Source organism: Polyergus mexicanus, unplaced genomic scaffold (assembly GCF_030449975.1).
Source record: "Polyergus mexicanus isolate NDT 795.1 unplaced genomic scaffold, iyPolMexi1.0 SCAF_6, whole genome shotgun sequence".
Classification (NCBI taxonomy): Eukaryota; Metazoa; Arthropoda; class Insecta; order Hymenoptera; family Formicidae; genus Polyergus; species Polyergus mexicanus.
This window is the reverse complement of record NW_027223326.1, coordinates 4,249,911-4,269,265: the sequence shown is the minus strand read 5'-3', so window position 1 is coordinate 4,269,265 and position 19,355 is coordinate 4,249,911. Positions and strand designations below refer to the sequence as shown.

Sequence of the window (19,355 nt, the reverse complement as noted above, 5' to 3'; positions counted from 1 at the left end):
GCGAACAGTAACATTTCTCATGAAATATTAAATAAATAATAATTTTGGATATATGAAAATGTGCACATCAAATTCAATTATTAATATTAAACGAAATTAACGTTAACAATTAATTGCACATGTATATGTCCTCTGGAAATCCAAAAGACATCCAATATAATAGACAGGGCAGATATATCCTACAGACATCCAGGGGTTATCCAGTGGACATTTATAGGACATTAATACTTATTATAATACTTAAGATTTCTAAATTATATAAAATAGCCGACACAACTAAAAATAATTATGTATGCATATTAAACTTTTATAAATATATTTATAATAATATCTTAAAACATATGTCTAAACCTACAAATGTCCTGAACCGTTCTGGACATATTCAGGATGATCCTGAGGATGTTTTGTGCTGTCTGGGAATAGAACGGAAGTCGTTTATAGAATAAATTGCAAGAACTGTAGTGCTTCATATATTGGTCAAACGAAAAGACATTTAGCTACCCGCGTCAAGGAACATTTTAATAACATAAAAATGCACGCTAGTAATCTTCCGGTAATTAGTAAACACAAATTAGAATTTGATTATGACTTCGATTGGTCAACGCCTGATATCCTGCATACTGAAAAACATGTAAGAAAGAGAGAAATAGCTGAAATGTTCTTTATTAAAAAATATGATAACACTGTTAACTCTCAAAAGGATACAGAGAATTTAAATAACATATACGATAGATTAATAAAGGTTGTTTAGTCTTTCTCGGTATCTTAAACAGAGAGGTTGAGTGTGTCATTATGACATAGCGACTTTTTTCTCTTTCAACTTTAACTAATGCAGGTACATAAATTTGTTTATTTCATTTTTGTAACGGGATTATCATTATTTAATATTGTAATTTTAGTTCACTTGATAAGGACCAAAACCATATGGTCGAAACATTGTGATAACAATCAAACAATAAATTGCCAGTTGGGTCGTACATATATAAACACTCCTTTAAACAATTTAAATTTAATTTAATATATTTATTATAAAATAAAATAATTTTTATTATGTATCCCTTTCGGTATTACAAAAACTTTCGAATTTCATAAAATTTTATTTATAATACAGATAATACAAATTAATTTTTCAACTTCTTTTTCGTTTGGTTATTTCTTTGCACCCCTCTTTTTAGTCTTTCTTCTTGTCCTAAGATTATTAACCCCTTCATCTATTCGTCTCCGTTTTTTAAAATATTTTCGTCACCTTTAATCTTTTCCCTTTTCTCTTTCATTATATATCTTTTTATCACATATTTTCATGACTTTACTTCATACTTGCATACTCTACATCTTCTGCTCTCCTCTTTCACCCAGTATCTATCTTCTAGTATTCCATTCTCTAATTCTATATCTTACTATTGTGGTAATATTCCCTTCCTTTTCTTTAAATTAGTTGAATATCCCAAACGTCTCTATCTTCATGTACATTTTATTGTGTACTTTGAACTTTTTATTTTTCTTTCTTTTTCCTATCCCTGCAGTAATCTATCTCTTTCTTCTAATTCCTTGGTCATGTTTATTCCTATTTCTTTTTTTGTATTTCTTCGTGACATATTTTCTTTCCTCATAAAATCCTTTTTTTTCTTCCCATTTTGCCCTCTTTTTTCTACTTCTTTCTTTATCTTTTCTAGATATCTTCTTGCCAACTTCTTCCCTTCTCCGGCTTCTTATATTTTCTTTTTTTTAATCGCGTCTCTTATTAAATATTTCGGTATTCTCTCTTTCAAATCTAACATCTATCTGATGTAATTCTTCTAAACCTTCTCCATTTCTTTCTTCTTTTTCTATTTTTAGATTTCCGCTCCAAACAGTATAACATTTCTCAATAAAATAAACAGCTGATAGTTTCTCTTTTGCAGCTTCTTTTCCAACCATCTTCGGATCTTTTTTTTCTATCTCAAATTTTTTTTATTGATAAAAATATTGTGCTCAATTTTTCTTATATGCTCTTCCTGTTATCATTTCTTTGCATCATGTATTTTAAATATTTAAATTGTTTAACTTTTCTTTTACTTTCTTTCCTTTTCAATCTCAATTTATCTGTCTTAACTTTGTTCTTTCTTTTCTGGATTTCATCATCTCACTCTTTTCTATGTTCATTACCAACTTTCTTTTTTCCATATATCTATCCAACCTTTCCATCATCTCTTCGTCTCTTACCAACAATATCAAATCATCTATGTAAACCAATAACCAGATATTTCTTCCTTCTATAAATATTTTTCTATATTTCCCTTCTCTAATTTCTCTCTTCAATACTTGGCTATATGTCAAGTTGGGACTTGGTCTTCTCAAGTTTCTTCCTCTAGATATCGCAAACCAAAAATTTAATGTAAATAATTACCAAATTTGGTGTGAGTTACGTTGTATAACCCAAACCAAATTTTTGTTTCAAATCAAATTTTAACTTTAAATATCTCAGAAATTATGAGAGTCCACCGATTAAGTTATAAGGAAAAGTTACTCAAGGTCATGTCATGACAACATATGTCAAAATCAAGGTCATCGGGGAGGTGTCCGTTAATGTAAATAATTACTATGTTTTTTTTTATTATGTATTTCTAGAATATTTTTAACATTTCTGCCTACGCTAAATGCGTTTTTCAGTCTTTACTAGCTCTATTGTCTCTCGTAAGCTTTGAGCCAAGATAAGTGAACTCACGGGTTATCTCAAAGTTATGGTCGCCAATTGTGAAATTTTTGCCTATATGATCTTTTCATCTTCTACCCTGTAGCATTTTTTTTCTCTTTATTGAATCAATGTCAATTTCTTTAGCTTTGTTTTATATATATAAATACTCTTTATTGACTTCAGAGGTCAATTTTTTTAGCTGTTTTTTTATATACATAAATAAATATTTTATTGCAAATACTGATCTTCCAGCAGAATTAGATTCTCCATACATCTCATTAGTTGTATCTCATTAGTTGATTTGTTTATGATAGTGCCCTTTTCTATATCTGCCATAATTATGTTGAATAATACAGAACTCATTGTCAGTTGAAGTCTATCGTCTCCTTTATTGTCCAAAAACTATCACTTTGCTTATCTTTTATCTTCATTTTTATATTTTATCTCCTAATATAAATTTTTAGTCCTTCTTCTTAGTCTTGCATTTATATCTCCTCTCTTCATTATCAAATTCTTCTTCTCTCTATTTTGTCGAATATCGCTGTTCACAAAGAATGCTACAATTTTCTCTTTTTTTTCTCAAATTCCTTTCTTATTATGTGATTTAGAACCTATACATTGTCGATTATCTCCTTCCTTTTCCTAAATCCTGCATAAATCTCTGGTGTCACGCTCTTCCATCTTTTTTTTTAGTTTCTTCGCTAATATTTCTGCATATAATTTATATAATGTTAATATTAACAACATTCTTCTAGAGTCATTCGTTACTTTTTCTTTTTCTTTGTTATTAGGATAATTAGCTCCTTCTTCTTCGCTGGAACTTTTCCTCTCCATCCCATATCTTTATATATAATCTCCACATATTGCTTCCTCTATTATTACACACACACACACACACATATATACACTAACAGTTAAATAAACATATAAAATTTTATATAGCATATTCAAAAATATCAAAAATTGAAAAGTGAATTTGTGGGCGAGGGAGAGGTTTATGGATATGCAATTTTTTATGCAATTACATATAATTCGTGAAAATTGTTTTGTTAATAACTTTTTAATAAACAATGAGCGACATTTAAAACCTTTTGGAGGATATTCAGGATAGTTTCCTTGACAATATATATCAAGATCAAGGTCATTGAGGCTGGGTCCGTTTTTGTAAAAATTTATTGAATGAAATTTTATAGTGTGTACATTTATAATATTTATTTTATTATTTAATGCCATTTTCTGATACCCTTATTTTTGTAGAAAAACTGTAAAAAAGCAGATGTAAGCACTAAATATATATTAAAATAATATTTCTTTGTATAACTTTTTCAATAAACGCATAAATTTGGCGCCTTTTTTAATTTTTTAAAATTTTTGAAGATGTAACAATATAAGCCGAACGAAGCTTATATAAAAGCTTTTATTGCGCATGCGTTTAAAAGATAGAGTAATCAAGAGAGACTTTCTCTTTCCATCTTTCTCTTTCTTTTATAATGAATTATTTTCTTTATAGAAAGCTTATATGAATTAGTTCCTTTCCATTGAATATAGTTCAGTAATTAAAGCAATTTTGATGTTTGAAATCGTAATCTGATCAATTTCTTAATAGAAAGTAAAACAAAAAGATTTAAAAATTCACGAAATTAAACATTAAATATTAAAATAAGGAATATAGCACAAGGAAAATCAGATTGAGAAAGATTAAATTAACAAATGGATATTAAAAATATGAAGCAAGAAACATGCTCCAGCTAGAATCACCATATTCTCCCCAACCTAATTAATTAGTATTAAAGACGAACCGGTGCTCGCTTATTACTATTGTTGGCTCATTATCATTTCTCATTATTTCTCGCTATTGCTCGTTATTGAATATTAGTAATTATCATACGTATTGCGCCCAATCACTGTAATCGCGATCCGCGATAAGTGTACAAGTCAGTGAACAAAGTGATGACAAATATATTCATTTGTTATAAAAGTCCGGGAGTATCTTACTTAATGCGTAGATCCTAATCCTTTGGGCATACAAATCCCAAAAAACTTCTTCCTTAGTGGCATAACAAATGTTATAAATAGCATAGCTATAAATCCTAACGAATTTTATCACACAGTATAATATCATTAGTCAATTTTGATCACTTATAATCCAAAAAAACTATTTGAACTTCCATATTTTTTTAGATTTTCTAGATTTTTTAACTTCACTATTTTTAACTTCTGCCAAATACATCATTAAAAAAGTATTGTATGATGATTCAAGGACACTGTATATATACAAGGCATCAAATTTATTGTAATAAAATACACAACATACATAATTATCGTATAATTAATGCATATTATAGTACATTAGTAGAATAGTGAAACTTCGAAATGGCGCACCTCGAAAGGGCACACAACATTCCCCCTCTCCTCCCCCCCCTTAAGCAATCCTCATACATACAACATACATAATTAATGCATATTATGATACAGTAGCAGAATAGTAGAACTTTAAAATGGCGCATCACGAAAAGACACACAACATCCCTTCTACATACTAGACTACTCTTGAATAGCGGGTTTAGGAATAACGATTCAATCGCGCAGCAGCGCGTAGATCTGTGGACCTGTCCTGTGCAATGTCCTCTCCCGGCTTTCGGCAGTGTACTTGAAAGGTCATATTCGTGTAAATCAGGGTTCCACGACGCACAGAAGCTCTGCAAGTTTTGGCGAACTATATCAAGTCATCCGCGCCATGCGCCGTGGAACCAAGCTCGCTATTGTTCGCAGCTCGCTATTGTTCGCAGCTCGCTATTGCTCGCGACTCGCGGTTCGTGGCTCCTTCCCGTTGAGAATCGGTAAATAGGCCGCTAGTTTAAAGAACTTATCAAAATCTTGATCTTTTCTCATTTGCTATCCATGTCAAACTAAAAACCACGAAACTATATGAGTCACGAACGAGACGAGCTAATGCGCTATGGGACCTATGTGATTTGTTATAGTCCGTTGCTTGCTAATTTGTGAAGCGATTTATTAACAAGTCTAAGCAAATCACGAGTCGTGACGAACCACACGCCGTAGAACACTGGCTTAAGTCTCACGCGGCCACTACGGCTGCTAGGGCCTTGAGTTTGAGGAAGTAGGAGGAACCTCATTATAGAATGCCAAAGTCCCATACTGAACGCTATTTCGAGGAGGGGAAAAGGGGGGGGGGGAGATTCCACTATATATTAAACTTACCTATCGAGTTATTGATGAAACGCATTGAAAATTGCTAATTGTATAAATAATAATAAAAGATTAATTGACACGTAGCCAGCAGAGTTATCTGAAATCAAATAAAATTATTTATTAAAATTTGTTTTATATAATAATTGCTTGAGCATAGCAAACATACGCATTATATACTTATATATAGTTTTTTAATTATATGATAGTGATTTCTAATTATGTCAATATTTCAAAGAGTACGAATATAAAGCACGAAGTAAAAAGAAAAAAAACATTATATAAACATAACTTGTTCAAGCCTTCCCAGACAATCAAATTCCCAGTGATCATATTATAGTATTCATATTATATTGTATTATTATAGTATCATGTTATAATATTATTATAGTTGAGCAATCTAATGCACTGTCTATTATATGTTTATTGTACATTTGCTAACATCAAAGTAGCATACGTTGAATGCAGCAACGTAAGAGCTTATACAAGTAATCAGTTGAAGAAATTTCAAGAGCAAACAATCAGCAATACTGGTACATTATGCTATCAACAATATAATGATTGATGATTTGTTGTTTCGTTTAGAGCATCATAACAGCAACATAATGGCAATAACACAAATATAATGATCCCCATTCGTTGTCGCGGATATTTCCTCAAGCAATAAAGTTTTTTAATTGTAACTTGTTGTAAAAAAAAGTATTAATAACATGAAATTATTATACGAGTGAAAAAAAAATATTTTTATTGTTATATTTTATTTTTATTATCTTTTTATTTATAAGTATATATTTATTTAAGTAAAAATATCAAAATTAACAAAATGTATTTATTTAATTAAAGAAAATTTTATTTTAAGTATACAAACTAAATTTTTTTGAAGCGCTCTCGCTGGCTATGCGATCGAGCAACACATGGATGCGAAAAAAAATTATTTGCCTACCACCATGACAGGCAGCTATTGGCAGCTAATTCTTGTGAATTTCATAAAATAATAGAGTAAATTAAAGCCCTAAACTTAGATCTTCGTTGGATATGGCGGGATATGTAATTTTTCATCTAATTGGAAATAAAAGTTTCTATAATAAAATTATATTGTTTTCACAAGCGCATCGAATCATGTCTTATCTCAATAAAATAAAAATTAAACTTAAGTTATATCAATGTTAAAACATTTATTACATACCTGCAGGAGTAATTTTTATGATATTGAATTAAAATGAAATACTTCATTTCCAAGTTATAAAATCTATAACGAATTCGATTGTGACTTATCAGATAACAACATAAGCATAAAGGAGAGCATTTCATAGAATTCATTCCTGTCAGTGACTATAGTGGCGCAGGTCTTACCGAAATGATTCTAAACGTATTAAATAAACACGGACTTGAATTGCAAAATTGTAGGGATCAGGGGTACGACAACGGAGCAAACATGAATGGAAAAAATATTGGTGTACAAAAAAGAATCTTAGATTTAAACCCCTTAATTTTCTTTGCACTGTGTGACTGCCATAGCTACAATCTCGTACTGTATGATGCTGCTTAATCATCGGTGAAGTCAGTTACTTTGTTTGGGATTTTGCAGAGATTGTTTACACTATTTTCTGCTTCTATTAATCGATGGGAAATCCTAATTGATCACTTAGGACTCTACAGTTTGAAAAAACTGGATGACATATGTTGGGAAGCAAAAATAAACAGTGTAAAAGCAGTCCGCTATCAAATTTGTGACGTTCATGATGCTTTATTTTGGCTAATGAAACTGAAAAAAGTGATATTACTATCTCGCACGAGGCAATCACTCTAGCAGAACAGTTGAAAAATTTTGGCTTCATAATTTCCTTAGTTGTTTGGTACGAGATACTTTTTCAAATCAATGTGAATAATCAATGCGAATAAATCTCTGCAATCAAAAAACGTAGACCTCGGTAAATGCACAAAAATGCTGGAAAATTGTTGTAATTTTTTAGAAGAATACCGAAAAACTGGTTTCAAAAAAGCTCTTTTAATAGCAAGTAATCTGGCGAAAGAACTACAAATCGAGCCTGTTTTTAAGCATTTAAGCCAATGAAACGAGTACAACGCATAAAACGCCAGGCTGGTGAAATGGCCACGGACAAACCCATCGAACCCCCAGAGAAAAAGTTTGAAATTGAATTCTTTAATAAATTGTTGGGCACCTCTTTAATATCGATGAAAGAAAGGTTCAAATAGTTACATAACTATTCAGAAATATGGTCTTTTTTGTACAATGTAAAAAGGATATCTGAAAAAAATGAACTGCTGAAATTCTGTGCTGATCTCCAACGAAAATTTACTATCGATTTCGATTCTGATATAGATGGTCATTTATTGTATGATAAACTCACACGTCTTAAAGATTTTCTTCCGGATAATATTATTCCAATCTACATTTTAAACTTTATTAAATAGCGCAATATTCAAGAGTTATATCCAAATATATGGTCTGCGTTTCATAATTTGATAATTACATCTGTAACGGTAGCTAGTAGAGAACGCAGTTTTTCGAAACTCAAGTTAATAAAAACATATCTACGATCAACGATTTCACAAACAAGATTTATTAACTTAGCTACTTTTTCAATTTAAAATGAAATTGCCAAAAACTTGGATTTCGCCGATTTGATTCGAGTGTTTGCCGACAAAAAGGCCCGAAAAGTAAAATTTTATTAGACTTTCGTAATTTCCGAAACTTCCCATATGACATTGGACATTCTGTGAATATACATTTTACTTCCATGATATGAAAATAATATCCTGTATATTGAATGTTCATACATTTCATATATATGATTTGAATATACATTACAATATATAATATGTATATTCATTGATGTATTTTATTATATGTACATATAGTTTGTATATGTACATTGTATGAGAAATATAGATACATAATTTTTTATATAGTTTACTGCATGTAATATGTATATACACACACAATGCTGTATATCATATATACATATATTATACAATTTCTAAATACATACATTGCACATACATATGTATATACTTTGCTGTATATAATATGTATATTCAATGATGTATTTTATATGTACATACAGTTTGTACAATGTATGTGAAATATAGATACATAATTTGTATATACTTTACTGTATATAATATGTATATACATTTCTGTACATCATATATTCACTCAGATAGCCAAGTCTGCCAAAAACAAATTTTATGAAAACTTGCTACAGATTTTGTTGACAAGACGAATGCAAATTTGATACAAGATCTGTTTTATCCGATGATGTCACCATAATGCCAGCAGAAATGTAACAAAATCTGCTGACATAATTTGATAGCAAATTGAAGTCGAAAACGAGCAAAGCTTGCTGACATGACTGACATTAGATCAGAAAACTGAACAGAATCTGCAAATTAACTATTATTTAAAATAGTATAGCTCAATTGCTTATCGCTACGCGGCGCGTTATTCACTATCTATACCCGTATTCAAGTTTTTGTCCTGAGTGTATATAAAGTCTGTAAAATGCCACTAATAATATTGTAATATATCTATTTTTATGAGTTTAATTTTTGACACGATTCCCATACAGGGAATTCGGATATTGAACTGATTTTTGAAAAATCGGACAAATAATTGTTCGATTTTCACTTATTCGGACAATTTCTGTCCGAAAAAATCTTTAATATAATAAATTAAATTATTTAAATTTACCTATATGTTTTAACATATTAATATATGTTATTATTATATATTAATACTGTAATTGGTCTTATCTTTACCGTTAAAAGAACATCAAATGACTTTCCGTGAATGTAATATATGACGTCATTTTCGGGTCTCATAAGAGCTAACTTAGGATGTCTAATTGATCATTTCATGACTAAAATTTATCGCTACTTTGCTATTTAAGATTGAGATTTTTAATCCATTTATTAATGTATCATTTTATAAATGGCTAAAAGCTGCAGATTTTGTTCAGTTTTTGCTGCCAATCTGGCGTCAGATTGTCCTGCGCACACAGATCTTGCTCGATTCCGTCAATTTGACATCAAGTCATGTCAGCAAGCTTTGCTCGGTTTTTGCCATCAATTTGCTGTCAGGCAAATTATTATTAACAGGCTTTGCAGGCAAAACATGAACTTATTGCGGACACAGATGGCACTGGATTTGTCACCAAGTTTTGACCGAATTTGATCCCAATTTGGCGACAATTTGCTATCAAATTGCTACCTGGACATATATTATACAATCTCTAAATACATACATTGCACATACATAATATGTACATACTTTGCTGTATATAATATGTATACTCATTGATATAATAACAAATAAATACATCTTTATATCTAATCGAAAATTCAAGTATTATCACTAGCTAATAGATTTTTTAACCTCTACAACTTTTGTTTGAAATATTTTCCCATTAAACCAATATTTTATGAGACTCCAGACAGCACAAAACATCCTCAGGATCATCCTGAATATGTCCAGAACGGTTCAGGATATTTGTAGGTTTAGATATATGTTTTAAGATATTATTATAAATATATTTATAAAAGTTTAATATGCATACATAATTATTTTTAGTTGTGTCGGCTATTTTATATAATTTAGAAATCTTAAGTATTATAATAAGTATTAATGTCCTATAAATGTCCACTGGATAACCCCTGGATGTCTGTAGGATATATCTGTCCTGTCTATTATATTGGATGTCTTTTGGATTTCCAGAGGACATATAATGTGCAATTAATTGTTAACGTTAATTTCGTTTAATATTAATAATTGAATTTGATGCGCACATTTTCATATATCCAAAATTATTATTTATTTAATATTTCATGAGAAATGTTACTGTTCGAAACATTCCAAAAACTTTACAAACAATAGTATACAACCACTAGTTCGTTTGTTTACCGCTATGCGACACGCGAACACGTATTTGAGATTTGGTCATGAGAATTATATAAAGCTTGCAAAGAGCAACTGACAGGAAATTACAAATGTAATTATTTTCTATCAGTTCAATTTCTGATGCAATCCCAACATAGGGAATTCAGATATTGGATTGTTTAGAAAATATTACACAACTCAAACCCGGGAGCCAAACCTAAAATATTCATGTACAGCACGAAAGCCTCAAATATTAAAGAACGGTGAACTATTTTTAATATTAGATTTTTAATATTGGCAGTAAATAACAAAACATAATTTTAATTTATATTTAAATTTTAAAATTTGCTCCTTGAAACATACGAAAAATATCCCTAACATATCCTATAAAAATCCTTAGGATGTTCCACAGGATCTCTCTGGATTTTCCAGAGGTTAATATATGGCTATCATTTACTCTTCCTCAGGACATCCAGAGGAGATCTGAGGATTACAATGGGATATCCTACATGTATATTCTGGATGTTCTATGCTTTGGACGTCCTAAGGACATCCTTGTGCTGTCTGGGACAATTAGCCGTTCCGGAACTTTTGCCTCGCATTACATATTTTATGTATATAAGTTGTAAATATTTGCTTTTACATCTTCTGCATTTGTTCGGACACTACAGGCGATTACTAATAAGATGCTAAGAGATAAACATAGGCCTCCCACACAATACCTCTCTCTTTCTACAGCGAGCGCGCGTTTGGCTATCGCGATGCTCAGTCCTTTCTATGGACGGTATTCATAGGCTATGTTCCATTTGCCGATCACAATGCTCGTGAAATCATTTTATCCTTCTTTCTCATCGAAAGTTAAACAAAGACAGATCATGCTTGCGAGCGTTGCGGTTTAGTGGAATGTAGCCCTAATCGGTTCTTATATTTAAGACATCTTAAGTACAATATTAAGATGTCATAAACCAATCACAGAGCCGTATTAGCATCTTAAGACATTACTTAAAATTTAAGATGGTCTTGAAATAAGAATGGACTATGAATACCGTCCTATATGTCAACGATCGCAACACAGCACTGATCAACTGGTCTGTATTCTTTCGTGCCAAAATTCCGTTGCAGTGTTGTTTCGGTGCATTATACATACTTATTTCTATGTTTTATGTATTAGTTTATTGTGTTTGTGGAACTATTAGACGAAACTTTCATTTTTAAAATAAGTATCTCGTTATATTTAATATTCGAGCACATGTTTAACTTATTTTTCTAACCTAGATTTAGCCATGAATAAATTAGAGACAAGGAATAAAATAAAATTTTATAGAAAGCTTACAAATAAAATAAATCGATCTTCAGCATTAATCAACAATAATTCTGTATCATCTTGTGATTTTCGTAATAATAATGATTCTCATAATATCAATAGTAATAATGGAAAAATTGCAAATAATAATTGCTACTGTTGATAGTGAAATATTCCAAAAATTCATGCTATATTAATAATGATATAAACATTAATAATGATATAAACGTTAATAATGATATAAACATTAATAATGATATAAACATTAATAATGATATAAACATTAATAATGATATAAACATTCCATATAATAATGACTTACTTAAGAGGATGCCGGAGCGACGGCCGAACTCCGACGGGTTAGCGCCCTCATCTAAGCGTAACTAAAATTATCGATAATATCAATAATTTTAGTTCCGCTGTTACCGATATTAATATTTCTGTATGTTTTATGCATATTTGAAAGAGAATTGTGTTCAATATGTTGAAATCGGACAACATCGTGTATTTCTACTGCTCTATTGCCTCGCACGCATATCTAAGCATATCTAAGCGTATAGATAACAGTATAACATAGACACGTGTCTGCCTTTATTGCATATTTGAACACAGTTGCACACATTACATATATGGACTTATGTGTGTGCGCGCGCGCGCGCGCGCGCGTGTGTGTGTGTGTGTGCCTTTCCATATATCTTTCCAAGAGGAATAATATTTGGCCATGTGTGTGTGTGTGTGTGCATGTATTGTTATATATATATGTGTGCCTTTTATGTTTGTATATATATATATATATATATATATATATATATATATGTATATATATACATACATACGTACGTACATACATACATACATACATACATACATACATACGTACGTACATACATACATACGTACGTACATACATACGTACATACATACATACATACGTACATACATACATACGTACATACATACATACATACGTACGTACTGTGACGTTGCCGTCTCGCGCGCGTCCGCCGAGTCCCTCTCCGATCGAAAAGCGCGGACTAAAGGGCCGCGCCAGTCGAATCATTGCGAGAACCGTACCGTTACCTCTAGAGAGGCGTCATTAATTGAGATTTCGAGCTTAATATTAATTTCGTTTATGATTTTCTTTCGTATGAATAATTTATTTGGGAGCCTCATCGGAAGAAGGAGCGGAGAGTCGCTGAAACGTCACGGAAAATACGATCGCCAATCAAGGAAGACCTTAGAGGGGCAAGGAGCCAGCAATTTGGAAATCCAAATTATCTAACGGCCAAGCTGGCTACGTCACGACGGGATCCGGACCCGCACACGTGATGCGCGACGCACGGGACAGCGAGAAAATCCTCGCGCAAGGGCTCAGGCCCGTGCGGATCCGCGGAGGGACTGCAATCCTGCACCCGATGGCGTGACGCGGCCCCGGAAGAGACGGAAAGAAAGGTGGCAGCGATGTTTCCGGCCAAGCCGTTCGCCTTAGACCTCGCGACGGCCCCGCGGAACGGGCCCCAGCGAATTATTGTTCGTAATACCGGGGGCGCGCGCCGCCCGCTACAACGCGTGATAACGCGTGATTGGTCGCGATAATACGCACCCCGTGTACGCAGCCCCGGCTGGCCCACAAGTATCGATTCTGGATCGCGACGATCCAGGAAGAGGCTTGCGTGAGCTTGCGTGCGAGTAACGGCGTAATCGAGAGGACTGTTTGTGGCGAGAACAATTGCGAGATCATTGCTGCGTGAACGAGCGGAGAGTATCCCGGCGATCGACGGCGAAGAATTGTGAGTGCGAGAGGACTTCGTCGACCCCTGACCGTCCCGACGGGAGGAAAAGTACCGGTGAGGTTGCCCTTCGCCATATTCGCCACTCGCGATTGCGCCCGGAATCGTTTCGTTCTGTCGTCGTCGCCGTGAATTCGTACTTTGGTGTACGGGCTAAGCCCGAGTCTTTACTGTACATTTTCGCGTCACGGCCACGTCGTCAAGCGATTCGGGCCCCGGAGCCTCGAAAGTATCGGTTTCCGCGGATCGAGACATTACTTCGCGTTTTTAATAAGCCGTGTGTCGCCTCTCTGGAGATTCGGATTCCGTAAATTATATTTGCGTTGGGTCTCGCACGTCTAGCGTTTAAGACTCGTTCGTACTGTATGTCGGTCGTCTGAGTGTGAGTGTGTTTCGCGTCAATTTGTTATATTGTTTTTGTCTCTCGTTTGTGAATCTTCGCGTCGAAACTGTGCGTACACGCCCGATGCAACTTTCTTTCGCGATTATTATACGGGTTACGTGAGAGTGTGAATCGCGTAAATTCGACGTATCATATCGGCTGTAAAGCACCGCGTCTCGAAATTGTGAGCGCGTTTTGGTGAGACTTTCCTCGCGATTCTTGCAGGAATGGCGTGCGTGTGTGTGCCGAGCATTCGATTCGGCGTAATATGTCCGTCCGAAATCGAAGCATGTCTGCGTTGTATTAAGTGCCTGTTAATCTTAAATTGCGTCGTAATAATTTCGCGGTAATAGCGGGCGATAATATCGCCGTTGGCGGGGCAATATCGAGAATTGATTCGGTCTTGCACCCGAATTATAGAAGAACGTAATATTCAATTTCTTCGCAGTGCGAGGCGTAATTCAAGCCGAGCGAACATTCCGGCTGATCTAACGGGTCGGTCTCGGCGTACGCATTACGGGGTTTCGCGCCCCGCGCCTGACACCCAGTCTCGCAGCCGCGTTTCTTTTACTGCAGCCGTATATCCGCGTGGTTTATCATTACTATTCTCGAGGAGCTGCGGCTCCCGCTATTATAATAAATCTGTTAATTTCTTTGTTTAATTGGCGAGTTTCTTTTCAGTTGTGTTTGTCGTTTCCGTAATTGTCGCCTCTTGCATAAATTATCGCGTTCGATCAACACTCGCCCGGCCCCTCTACCGTTAGGCGAGCTAGTCAGCCCGTGGCGAATTCCGACAAATTTCTTTCGCGTTTATTTCGCGTGTTTCGTGAATTGATACGTGAAAGATCGTATCTGGCGCCCAAGTTCGATTCTCGCGATTATCTCTCGGATCTCGTCACGGTACGCGCGGAACTCCTAACATCCCGTTCCCACCTGGCGCGTGGATCTTTTTCCCGTTTTTGTCAACGACCATTCCGCCTCTCCCATTCGGCGAATTAGCTCCTGTTCGTCGGCGCAATTTACACCCGCGCGACGGAGAGAACGAGTCGGCGGCCGCGGTTATCGCTCAGCCGCGAGACGGTAGGAAAAGTCGACGCAGTACATACATACGTACATACGTACATACGTACATACGTACATACGTACATACGTACATACGTACATACGTACATACGTACATACGTACATACGTACATACGTACATACGTACATACGTACATACGTACATACGTACATTCGTACATACGTACATACATACATACATACATACATACATACATACATACAATGGCACAATACATATATATGTATTATAATATATAATAACGATTATATTGCTAATCTTACATAATTATTAAATCGCATCCGGTTCAAAATATTGTAAAGCAACCAGCACACGTAAATTGCCTCTGGGATATTTTTTACAATAACCAGTACACGTAAATCGCCTCTGGGATATTTTTTATAATAACCAGCACACGTAAATCGCCTCTGGGATATTTTTTACAATAACCAGCACACGTAAATCGCCTCTGGGATATTTTTTACAATAACCAGCACACGTAAATCGCCTCTGGGATATATTTTTAACCAGAACGCTCATGCAAACCGCATCTGGTATGAAATATTTACAACCAGTTCACGAAAAGATCGCTTCTGGGATTAAATATTTCGGCAATATTTAAAGCGCACATGCAAACCGCATCTGGTATGAAATATTTACAACCAGTTCACGAAAAGATCGCTTCTGGGATCAAATATTTCGGCAATATTTAAAGCGCACATGCAAACCGCATCTGGTATGAAATATTTACAACCAGTTCACGAAAAGATCGCTTCTGGGATCAAATATTTCGGCAATATTTACAGCGCACATGCAAACCGCATCTGGTATGAAATACTTACAACCAGTTCACGAAAAGATCGCTTCTGGGATCAAATATTTCGGCAATATTTAGAGCGCACATGCAAACCGCATCTGGTATAAAATATTTACAACCAGTTCACGAAAAGATCGCATATAGATAATATATAACACACATATAGTATGCTCGGATCAGAAAGAGACGGACAGAGAAGAATGGGTAAAGAGAAAGAGGATATGAGTGTAAGTGGGCAAGTGTCTATACAAGTGCCAAAAGTAAGAAAAAAAAAGAAATAGTTAGGTCTTTCTCCATAGCAATACTTTATGCTCACTAATATTTAGCGATTGATGTGAATTATTAATCGATATATCGTTGTACAGTCATTCCCTCGCTTACTCATTTCTATTCTCTCTCTCTCTCTCTCTCTTTCTTTTTTTTACCCATGTCTGTCCATTTTTTTATAACAAAAATACTATATGAGTTCTAAATACTATGTGCATCATATACATATAATGTGTATGAGAGATGTGTACGACAATATGTACCATGAAGATTCGCTACGCTGTGAGGGAACAGGTGAGTGAGTGAGTGCGTGAATAAGTGACCGAATGAGAGAGTGTATGAGTGTTGTGTAAAAGAGAGAAAGAGAACGAGAAAAAAATGTATGCGTACGTGCATGCGTGTGTATAAACGTCTCTCCCTCATTCCCTCCTACCCTTCCTCTTCCTCTGTCTGTCTGTCTGTCCGTCTGTCTGTCTGTCTCTGTCTGTCTGTCTGTCTCTCTCTCTCTCTCTCTCTCTCTCTATCTGTCTCTTCCTTCCTTTTACGCACACATTCCACCATACATACATCGCGTGTAGCAATCAGCTGATCGCAGCATCCGACGAGCGGCGATCCGGAATAACTTTCGCTAAAGTGACGTTATTTTAAATACATATTTCTGGCGTAATTCTAAGACATTTTCTTTTTTACCAAAATTTTATTTGGTAATTATTTACTATAACGGACCCAGCTCCAATCACGTTGACCTTGATATATGTTGTCAAGGACATAATCCTGAGTAACTTTTCCTTATAACTTAATCGGCGGTCATTGTTTATTAAAAAGTTATTAACAAATAAAGTTTGAAAAATAAAATATTAATTTTTACATAAGTTTGTAATTTCCACGCAAGAAACGAGGTCCATTTGCATCAGAACCCTGATTTAAATGTGAAACAAGGTCTTTACATAATTAATATAATATTAGAAAAAATCAGTACATATAGGAATCAAAAATTTTATTTATTCTACAGTTGCAAATGTACTGTTTTCATCTAAGGGATACACAATGTTAGCATTATTTCAAAAATCGATTTCAACACATTCTCTGTTTACAGGACGAAACACAACAATAGAGGGGGAGGGGAGACTCACTACGTTCATACATAAACTTTCCCATTCTTACAACAATTCTGGACTAAACCTTGTTTCGCATTGTAAAGTATATACATGAATACAGTGCGTTCCGCCCCCCCCCTCCTCCTCCTTTAACCCAAATCAAATTTTAGTTTTAAATTAGAAATAGGTTTGGGTTAGGTTATATCTTCCGGAAGTGGAGTCCCCCCGCAGGGGGGACGGAACCCACTACATCCACGCATACACTTTCCCATTCACACAACAATTCTGGACTGAACCTCGTTTTGAATTGTAAAGTATATGCATGGATACAGTGGGTTCCGCCCCCCCTGCGGGGGGGCTCCACTTCCGGAAGATATAACCTAACCCAAACCTATTTCTTATTTAAAACAAAAATTTGGTGTGGATTACTTAAACCAAATTTTCGTTTCGTGTCGTATAACTTAAACCAAATTTTCGTTTCGATCCAACTTAAACTTTAAATATCTCAAAAATTATAAGAGACCGCCGATTAAGTTATAAGAAAAAGTTATTCAGGATTAAGTCCTTGACAACATATATCAAGGTCAACGTGATTGGAGCTGGGTCCGTTATAGTAAATAATTACCTTTTATTTAAAGCATAATTTTATGTTATAAAATAAAATAGTTAGCGACTCATGCGTGGTAGTCACACGTCGGACGGTCAGCTGCGGCGCGTTGCGCCGCTCCTGGCTGCCTTCTGTACTCGACGCGTGATTTGCTAACTATTTTTGCTTATAACTCAAAAATTACGCTTCAATTCAAATTTTGGTAAAAGAAAAATCGTCTTAGAATCGTATCAGGAATACGTCATTTTAAGGATGGAAGATTGTTCTGAAACACCCTGTATCTTCTGTTTCTATATTATTACCCAAGTGTTAACTTTAAATATCTCAGAAACTATAAAAGACCGCCGGTTAAGTTATAAGGAAAAGTTACACAGGGTCACGTCCTTGACAACATATGTTAAGGTCAAAGTCATCGGTGAGGTGTAACTAGAGATGGGCGATACAGTATCGATATTTCAAATATCGATACTTTAATATTCAAATATCGATATTTTGTATCGATATTGTATTATTCGATATTTCCGTATCGATACTTGCTCCTTGAATATCAATCTTCGATATATCTAGACCGCTTGTGTTAACAATTATTTTTTCGATTTGACTGTTCTCTGATGATTCTTATACGAATTAAAACGGAAAGCACAGATTTCTGCATAATGCATAATACATAACGAATAAATGAATCAATTAGAATCCTGCATTTTTATCCCCCAGATTGGAAATAAACGATTAGCGCATTTCCTTAAGGTAGGTTCAGACAGGACGCGACAAGCGTCAAGCAGTGAGCAGCAATCCAATCAGTGAGGCGATATATTTTATAGCGTAGAAATATCGCCTTGTTGATTGAATTGCTGTTCGCTGCTTGACGTATCCTATCTGAACCTACCTTTATTCGTTATTCATTATGCGTTATGCAAAAATCCTTTGTTTAGGCAACGGTGTAATTTCATTAGTCATAAAGTCAAATATTTGATGCTTTTATGGTTTCAAGCTCATCAAAGATTGTTTATCGTTTTTTTCTTCCGTATTCGCGTGAAAAAAACAGAGACCCAGACTTTAATTCTCCCATGAATGTTGCTCGTTTACTTTCGGGTGAACGAGCAAGTGTCAGTTCAAAACCCAAACTTTGAACCAACCGTGTTTTACTTTTAGATTCTATTTGTGATTTTGATACCGAAAAAAGATTTAATATCTCATTAACCGAAATTTAATTGTGGCCATTTGGAACGATTTAATGATTTAACA

General features: G+C 34.4%; 1 protein-coding gene across 1 annotated transcript in view; it reads right to left on the bottom strand.

Moving 5' to 3' along the window:
- Positions 1 to 5,547: 5,547 nt before the first annotated feature.
- LOC138934300 (uncharacterized) overlaps positions 5,548 to 19,355 on the bottom strand; it is a 320,386-nt gene continuing 306,578 nt past the window's right edge. Inside the window, exon 7 of the mRNA XM_070297926.1 lies at positions 5,548 to 5,984. Coding sequence (XP_070154027.1) covers positions 5,905 to 5,984 — 80 coding nt within the window. The 3' untranslated portion in view covers positions 5,548 to 5,904. The remainder of the gene's footprint in view (positions 5,985 to 19,355) is intronic.